Raw genomic sequence first — 9,901 nt, 5'->3', positions numbered from 1 at the left:
ATACAAAATCGACTTCCCATATAAAAGGAATATCAAAATAATATTATTTTGATTTTCATGCTTTGAATATTCAAAGCGTGAAAATTTCAACATATATGTATCATGTTACTCGTAATAATCTAGGTTTCCATTGAAACATCGTTTCTAAAAAAATTCCCTCACTTAAAAATGCTGCAATGTGTAAAGCCCCTAATGATAAGCTAGTGGATTTGTAGTATAAATTTTTTATTTCCAGAAAGTCATGTAAAAGAGATACCAATGGAAAACGGCAAAAAATATTACACATACAAAAAGTATACATATTGTTTCGGGTCCAAGTTGAAATCGGGGGTAAGGCTGCGATGTACTAACACCAGTTCCTGCTACGCTTATCTCAAAACCAGCCGGGATTTGAGGACCACCGAGAGTTTCGGAAACCACTCCCATCCACCGCCAGAGTTGTACCGCACCAGCTCCGGAAAATATATAAAAATGTGAACCAAAAGTTCTTGAAAATGTCAGGTCCAAGAACAGATTCCACGAAATCTCTAAACATGAGCTTTATTAGTGTGTTTATAACAATAATAAATAAAAATGTTACACTTGGTGTGCGTAAAAAGGACTTTTAATTCACCTAATAGTGTAACGTCCAAGGAAATTTAGAACCTAGAAACGTAGCTTACTAGAACCACCATCACATTTTTATATTTCTTCGCGTTAAATAAAAAAAAAATTATTATGCCACACCAGATAAAGAATTTTAGTAGAAAGTCTTATAGTTCGACTCCTTGATGATAGCGTGAAAATGCTCCTTGCTCTATTATAGTCTCAACATTTTCTAAATCTACGGTTTCAAGTCTTAGGTACCTATTTAAATTGACATTTACGTTTCAGTCTTCTTTGCACAGTCGCAGAGAGGTGGTCAGCTTCTAATTTTCCAAGATTACTCCTACAGTCTCCTCAAGGTTAAGAACGAGGTGGCCCAATGGAGGTGTTCCATGGTACAGTCTGGTACCCTAAAGAGGTGCACAGCTAAGCTATACACTAACATAAATTATAAGGTCCTGGAAGTTAGTGGCACTCATACGCATAAAAAGGCGAGGTTTGTCAAAAGAAACGACATGTTGGTGAGGACATATTGAAGTGATACGTTATTTTTGTTATTTTGTTTTATATATTTATTTTTTTCAAATGTTTGGTAATAAAATATCATAGTTAATCGAAGCAACGACTATATAAATCCAAATCAGTATTAAATCAAATGTTTTCTGCACGATTAAGACGATTAAGAGAGGACATAATTATTGGGAATTCGCTTTTACTCTTTTATTAGGTACCACTGTATAAAATCTAGAACTTTTTGAAATGCTATATGGTGGATCGCTCTTACATATTTCTTCTATTGCCTTCTGTCCAGTGAAATTTTATTATAATTCCAAATTATTTTTTATTTATTTATATTATATCTTCATATATTGTTGAGACTATTTAAACAGCCTTATTAAATGTTAATGAGCTTAATTTAGTGTTTGAGAGAAAGAATATTCCATAAACAAAGGATAGTTAAATTAATTATTATTGTAATTAATTCAGACGGATCAAGTAGAAAAACATGCCTTTTCTGTGCCTTTGAGGTTAACGAATAACGGTACGGTTGTTGCATTATTATAACTAAGAAAATCAATGAATATATAATTGTTTTGTGAATATAAAATGTAATTTTATATCTCTGTTATTTAATATATGCTTTTCTTATATAGATGTTTTCATCGTCACAGCACTCATATGATACTCTTATTTTGTGGGCACATAAGACACTATATTTCTTTTAATTTAAAAGCAAAAATTATATCAGTGATCTAAGCTTACATTTTTCGATAATGAACAAGTGAGATCAGAGACAAATGCTTATTTTCTTTTAACATAGTTATAATCGTACGTGGCGTGGTCAACACGCCCGCCAGCTATCTGGATTATCACCACTGGCAAATATTTGTCATGTACAAACACAACGTCTGTGGTTTTGGGTGTCTTGTGCTCGTTTCTGTGTTTATATCCACAAGCTTAGTGCTTACTATATGTTATTGTTTGCTTTACTTAATTCACTAACGCTGCATTTTTTCGACAGGACAAGCTTTTTTGGAAGGCACATTCCTGAAGACGAAAAGGGCGGGAAAGCATCCTCTTTTAGTGTTGGCGGGTTACACATACAGTTATCAGAAACGCAACGCAGACGGGAGAATCTCGTGGTACTGCTCGAGAAGGTTGAAAGGCTGCAGAGCGGCCGCCATCAGCTTTGGATCCAAAGCATTTGCTTACAAAGAGCATGATCATCTTCCACCGAGACTTCGAGAAACTGGAGATGATTTCTCACTTTCAGCCTACATCGGCGAAAGGCTTACCTAGTTTCCTTGATACTCGTAATTTTGATTATGTTGATGGCTTAAATCACGAGAGCATATACGAGTATGATATATGTGTGTATAGTGCAACACGGGCCTACACTTCACAAAGTGTTGCTCTAAAGTTTAGTTAAATAGCCTTAAAGTAGAGATGAAGAAAGTAAGAACAAAAGGCTTTATAATGTGATTTTATTTTTTTATATAGACAGCTTTTGAATAAGAATATAAAATGAGACAGTTTATTCAAAATATGCATTTATTGGCCATCAGTATTAAAGTATCACTTTAGATTTGCCTTTTTTGTGTACATAATACATAAACTGTTGAATACGAAAGTTGCTTGTGACAATAATTTGCTATATTTAATATATTGTTGCGATTTTTTTACATTCTTATAACGTAACATTTCTTTAATACATATTTAAGAAAAAATGATCATGTGTAATGCCTCATGTTTTAATATATATTATTATTGGGATATTTATTCCAAAAATGAAACGTTTATTATTGTTTAAACTATTAATGAGACCGCCGAAATTAATCATTATATATAATTGTAAGTATATATGTTTATATGATAGAAGCGGAAAATATAACTGTATGTATTCCATAATGTCATGAGTACTATTTATTAAAAGTAAAGTAAATATTAGTTGAATTATAGAATCATAAATAGTAGACTTTTAGTATAGAATATAGGCAACGCATAAACTGATATAATTAATTATTGTTAATTTGGGAAATGTTTGAATAAAATAGGTTTAGCCGTATGACAATAGAGAAAGGTTTAATTTAGATAGTACCGTGGATAATATTATGCAAATACTCATTTATAAAAATAGCAAGATAGCAAAAATTCATTATTTTCCTAAGAACATTTTATATATACCATACCACCAATTTTATGTAGATTTATGTATAGTATATATGATGACAGATCTCTGTTGGTCTACATTTTTCCTAAATGAGTCAAGTTATCCCTTGATCACGCCATAAATTGCGAATGACTTTATCGATTTCATTCAATATTTTTTTCATTCACATCACTTTTTATTTATTCGTCAAAAAATCTGAAATACAGATTTTTTCACAGATTCAGATTTTTTCCAATAATGTTGCGCCTACCTATACCACGACGAATTATTGTTATCTCTTTCGCTTGCTATGAAAACGAAACGATACATGACAGTTTCCCAGGAAGCGTCGCATGAACCTTCGTGCGATAGTGGGGGCGCAGCATAAAATAAAAAAATAATAAAAATTACATATCAGAACTTCTGTTGGCTCAGTTGGTATTTTTAATATTTTTTAATGTATTAGAAATAATGTCCCATGTTCCTAGATATTTAACTTTCTTAATCATATTGCTTAACTTGTTGAAGTTATATTTTTATGTGTTGTATTATGAAATTCGATTAATAGAATCTAATTAATTACTCTACTAGTGGTAATATTGTAAATATAGATGCTGTATTATTATTATTTAAAAACTTGTGCTGAAATATGAATGTACGTTCCATAAATATGTATTGGGCCATTCCTGTAGGTCACCATGTGAGTATTCAATAAAATTAATTCTCGTAAATTTGTTTTCTGTCTCACTTAATAATCATGAATTGAATGTTTTAGTGGTTAGACTCAGGGTACTAAGAATTAAGGCAATATAACTAAGGTAATTTGCGCCAGATAATAAGATGAGTTAAAGCAGAAAATTATAAAAATGTTATAAAACTCGTATCTTTCAGTGTCTCATCATAGCGTGTACCCGATTTAATTCAGGGCTATGACGCCTCGAAACCCGATGTCTATTTAAAAAAACTAAGCCTTAAAATTTTGAAGATTGGGTCACGATTTTACTGGTCGCCAGCCTGTCATCAACTCTCTCTGGCTATTGATGCCTATCAGGCTGCCAAGGCTATGTATTCCTTAGGCTTCTTCTTCTTAGACTCTGCTAAATTTGTCAGGACCACAGAACTTTCTGTGAAGTCATACAGGTCCTTCAATGTTTATCCCTTAGTAGCCTCCTACGAAATCCACGGGAAGATATGGTGTGGTACTATTCTAGGACGGGACCACACGCTACAATAAGTCTAATGGAGTGATTAACGTTTAAGTGTTTGAAGTAAATACTTAATAAGTAAAGCATTTTTCAGATTCAGGTCCGTTTCTAGAATATGGCAAGAAATCAAAGGACAAGTATTCAGTATGGAGTTTATTTCTACGAACTGCTGACGGGAAATACTCAAAATGCAAGATATGCAAAAGGATACTTAAGAATAAACTATCGACATCAAGTCTACACAAGCACCTGAGAATTCACGAAATAAATCTGATGTATTTGAGAAAAGTGTCCGGTGATGTAAGTAAAATAAATGTAATCAAAACTGATGATGTTGATGCGGATGATGATGATGATTTTTACTGGAAATAAAGAAACGAAATATAAACTTTTGCAGTGTTATATCACTTTTACGCGTAAATTGCTAAAAGATCTGAAACAATGATAAAGTCATCAAATAATAACATTATATTAGAGCATGAAGTAGTAAGTATACTATAGTATAATGGTAGTAACTATTATGGATGGGTTTCATTGATTATTATACTTGATAATTAACGGCAAAACATCACAAGTCCATTCTAATCATGGAGACACCAGAGTTTGATTTTATGGAAATATATACATAGTCAATTTAGGTTCTTCAAATCAAAATTTTGGTGCCTCCATGTGTCGAAAGAACAAATCGAAACTAGTTAGACAGGAAGTAACGTCGTTGTATATGGACAAAAATCTTACGGAGTTATGTAACTGTAAAAATTATTATCCGTACAAAATTATTTCATGACTCTTTATTCCTAGTATAACGGAAGTATGTTTTAAAAACGGTATTGGGATCAAAATTAAGATAAAATAGTCCATTTTGATAACTAGATGTGATACTATGAAGGAAATTTGCTTTATGTAGCTAGGTATGTGAAACATTTATAAAAATGGACCAAAGGATCTCATTTGATTAATGAATTATTATCGTACAATACCATTACAATAACGCAATGAAACAAGAATTCATAAAGGGAAATGAATGTAACATTATTACAGAAGCGCTTTGTCGACGTGGGCAAGGCGTTGACACAAAAAAAATTGTAGAATATTTGAAAAAGTCACAAAATGAGAATTCCGTTTGGTATTACTTTCTGCGAGCTGAGAACAGTTTCCACGTGCAGTGTAAACTGTGCTCAAGGATCCAAAAAGTGTGAACATACTACCTCATGCACGCACAAGCACCTGAAGTTACATAACATTAGATTGACCCTAAATAACAAAGTATAATAAACCTTCTTTCTTGTTGTCTAATGTCATTCTTTTGCACTTACTCCAGGCCTTTTTGAAGGAAGTCTGCATAAGCTTCAGGACTTCACCTAATTACAACTTTATTATTATTTAAGACTTATGAATGAATGAAAATTTATTGATTTATGTAACAAAGACCCAATTTTCGTTAGTAATGTACCCGATTTATAAGAAGATATTTCTAGAGACTTTGTTATAGTTATGCTGTTGTTTTAATTATTAAATATATATTTTTGTAAGCCTTTCCATTTGTTAAATAATACTATAATAACCACAATTCTTTCAAGGTATCGGTTTTATTTGTTCAGGGGTTCCAAATGAACCATTTTATAGATTTTGCCTTTACTATCCCTTAAAGATATCTATGTGAAATGGGTATTAATGAATCAACGCCAATCTGGGTGATCAATGAAGAATAACCACTGATAGTAATACAAATACTACTATACCTATTGCGTTTTTAAACCGCGACTTTTCGGGACCAAAGAAACTCTTGTTAATTTCATTAATTCTCGACTCCATGTTAATATATTCTGACAAATCACACCGATTGAGCTAGCCCCAAAGTAAGTTCGAGACTTGTGATAAGGGATACTAACTCAACGATACTATATTTTTTAACAAATATCCCCGGATATATAATAAGACCCGGGTCAATCAGAAAAAGATCATTTTCCATCATGACCCGACCGGGGATCGAACTCGGGATCTCTCGATGTTGTAATAAAAGATAATGTATCTGACCTATGTTTCTTCATCAGGAATGCTAATACCCTCTGGGAAGGGAAAGCACCCATTGCTCATATACAAGGACCACACATACACCTTCAAAGTGATATCCAGCAACGGTGTGTTATGGCATTGCTCCAGAAGGACTCGTACAGGATGCAAAGCATTCGTGAAGACTTTACCAGATCGGATGTACGTGGTTCTTGCTGCGTATGACCAGCATTGCCATGAGGCCAGACTTGCTGTTAGTACGAAAGAGAAGAAGACTGCCAAGCAACAGAGAAGGAGTCCAGACTAATGGCACGTGACATTTAGTCCATTATTGGTATTACTTCGTTATTTTTTTCTTCGTAGTATTTCTTCTGATGACATTTTATGTTTCGTGCAAATAAATATATAGGAACATATCACATTCACTATACACGGGACTCTTCCAGTATTACGACACACATGTCCCAAATTTCGACATGTGTCGCGACCTAAAATCGAAACGTTCGCAGAAAATTCCCGATAGTCTGTGTATGTTATGGGTACTAGAAACGGTCTTCTGTGAAATCACTGGTCTCGAAAGAGAAAAGAATTGGTTACTAATAAAAGTTATGACAACACAATATTTATGCTTTGTGTTAAATTTGCTAAAGGCATAAATCCGCTAGCTAGAAACTGAAGAGGGTGTGTGTACACTTGTACAGTTTGTGACTATTCTTTTTTTAAGCTGCCGCTGGCTGATATGATCTTCTTAATTCGTTTTCTTTGCTCGATCTATAATATTTTTAAAATATTTTTTATTTATTTACTTAATAGTAATATTAAGAGATTACTGAAATACAATAATTATATAAACCTCATGTTTTTATTAATTTTATTAACACCCTTTCGTTACGGGTATAACGACTGATTCTTCATTTATTACATACCTTACGTAGCAATAGACTAAAATACAATTTAAGTGATTTATCATTGTTATGTTGTATTTTGTATTAAAAAATAAGTAAACAATAAAAACAACAAAAAATAGGTGCAAATCATTGAAATAACACGTGTTTTTTATCCCCAGGAATTCTAATACCATCTGGGAAAGGAAAGCACCCGCTGCTGATGTACAAGAAGCAGACTTATACATTCAAAGTTCCCTCCAACAGTGGGGTCCTATGGCACTGCTCCAGGAGGAACCGGACCGGATGCAAGGCCTTCGTGAAGACGGATCCTGACCAGTGGCACATCGTGATGATGGCCAATAACGTGCACTGCCACGACGCTAAATCTGCTCCGAAGAGAAAGAAAAGGAAGCCGCAATTTTATGAACAAATTTAAAAATTAATTGACATTCTTATACTTAAAAATTCGGATTACTATTTTTATTTTCAAATTTAAATTTATTCAAAGTATACGTGACGTGAAAAAGTTGATATGGTATGATACGTATAATTTAAAATTATTTTTGTATAGGTGCTAACACGTTGTTTTGTAAGCTGATAAAACTAAAACTTATGATATAATTCATTATAAGTACATCAATCTACCCTAATTCATTGCAAACTCGCCGCTATTACCGCGGAGATATAGAGGTTCATGCAGGGCAATTTGATGTGCTGCTGACAGTACCTAATTAAAAATATCTTCGGCTCTCATGTTGGCAGTTGGTTGGTACCATGTATGTCAAGGACTACTTAAACTAAACTTTTGAAGGAATATTTTTATATGAAGCTCCAACCTATATAAAACTAGCTTTCGCCCGCGGTTTCACCTGCGTGAATTTCTCCATGAAAGCGGAACACAAACTTTCACCCCCTATTTTTTAATTTCGGGATTGATTTTTGAAAAAAAAAAATTAATTACTATGTTTCTCCGTTGCTGTATGTACAGCATACAAATATGTTTATACATAGGTATATTAGTATATTACAATGTCTATAGATTAATCTAAACGGAGAGAAGTTTTCATTTAGAAGCAATTCTACGCAGATATTTCTGAAAAGCTAGAAATCCATGCAATTTTTTCTGAGTATTTTTCTAGATATAGTTTCTTATACAGGAAATATGTTTGATAATTAATTACGTTATTTAATATGTCTTATTTAAAGCACTTTATTACTTATGAGAAAGTGGCAAAGCAAATTTTTATGGACACTAATGTTGATCATGATAAAATACATCTACAATGTGTTTTTTGTCATATTCATTTGGTATTTATTTTAAATTGTGATCTCTTAACCTTTGGTCGCCACAGAGAAGGTCCATATTAATTTATCACGTAGTATCTATTTATATAATTATTAATAAATCTAGCAATAATATATAGACAAGGTTAAATATCACCTGTCTATTTTACACGTAAAACTTATATATAATAAAATAGGACCTATCATAGTTATTGATTCAAGTCGGTTAAATTTCAAATTAGTTTTGCAAATAGAGTATAAATGAAAATACATATTTTGTTAGATCTTATCTCTTAGACTACTAGACTATAATAAATACCTAGAATAAGAATTACTGTTCGTTAATGTCTTTGAGTCCCGCACATATTTCCGAATATCACTTGGCCAGGTAGCAACTGAGAGCGAAGTATGAGACTATCGAGTCGAACCAATCACATTCCAATGTGGTTGTAGTTACGTCATAATAACGCACTGTGATTGGTTATTGGTGGCTTCGTTTCACTGCAAATTGATTCGGTACTGAGATGCAAAGAGCAAAGTCGAAATAACGCTTGCTTTTTTCCACGTTGCCAAACATTAGTTTTGGCCGAATCAACTTTTGTTGAATCATTCACATATTCAATTGACATAAAAATCCTATATTTAATCATACTAATCGAATTCAGGTTTGTCGACCAGTTCCGTCCCGGCCAGATGTGACTCAATTTCTTTACTATGTCTTAATTAATATAATAAAGCTAAAGTGTTTATACGTTTGGTTGCTTGAAAGATTCTTTATTTGTGTGATAACTACATTTATAAGACTTATAGCCTATCCAGAACACCTAATTTTCCAAGGAAGTGAAGCTGCGAAGCACTGCTATATTATAAAATGTTCTGTATTTACTAACTGGTTCACTTGCACAATAACTTAGTTATTTAAGCATACTTTTATAATTACTTACATGAATAAATTTAATGTTTCATAAGTTGATTTTATTAGTTTACATAAAATATATCCTACCATCAAAGTTTACGCAATGATTCAGGTGCAGCGTTGTTTAGTTTAGGAATTTAAAATTAATCGGATTAGTGCTTATTAAAGATTAATTTAATTGAATTGTTTAGGTTCTAAACTGCGATAGTAAGTCCTGTGAAAAACACTTCTAATGTCATGATCATGCTGCTACTTGTTGAGAGCGATAATGTGATTCACAGAAGACATCAAACATAATTATGTTTGATGTCTTCTGTGAATCACATTGGTTATAAATTCTAACGGTAAAATTATTATTTTA

The 9,901-nt window shown here is 32.6% G+C and overlaps 1 protein-coding gene across 1 annotated transcript; it reads left to right on the top strand.

Annotated features, from left to right (window-relative positions):
• On the top strand, positions 1 to 9,597 carry LOC128672431 (uncharacterized). The gene is made up of 5 exons (XM_064436140.1): positions 1 to 1,003; positions 2,108 to 3,935; positions 4,535 to 4,740; positions 6,495 to 6,762; positions 7,520 to 9,597. Exons 4-5 carry the CDS (start codon positions 6,675 to 6,677, stop codon positions 7,774 to 7,776), a joined length of 345 nt encoding a protein of 114 aa, XP_064292210.1. The 5' UTR covers positions 1 to 1,003; positions 2,108 to 3,935; positions 4,535 to 4,740; positions 6,495 to 6,674; the 3' UTR covers positions 7,777 to 9,597.
• Positions 9,598 to 9,901: the final 304 nt, after the last annotated feature.

This window comes from Plodia interpunctella, chromosome 9 (genome assembly GCF_027563975.2).
Source record: "Plodia interpunctella isolate USDA-ARS_2022_Savannah chromosome 9, ilPloInte3.2, whole genome shotgun sequence".
NCBI classification, from domain to species: Eukaryota; Metazoa; Arthropoda; class Insecta; order Lepidoptera; family Pyralidae; genus Plodia; species Plodia interpunctella.
The sequence above is the reverse complement of the archived record's forward strand: the minus strand, read 5'-3'. Positions and strand labels throughout refer to the sequence as shown.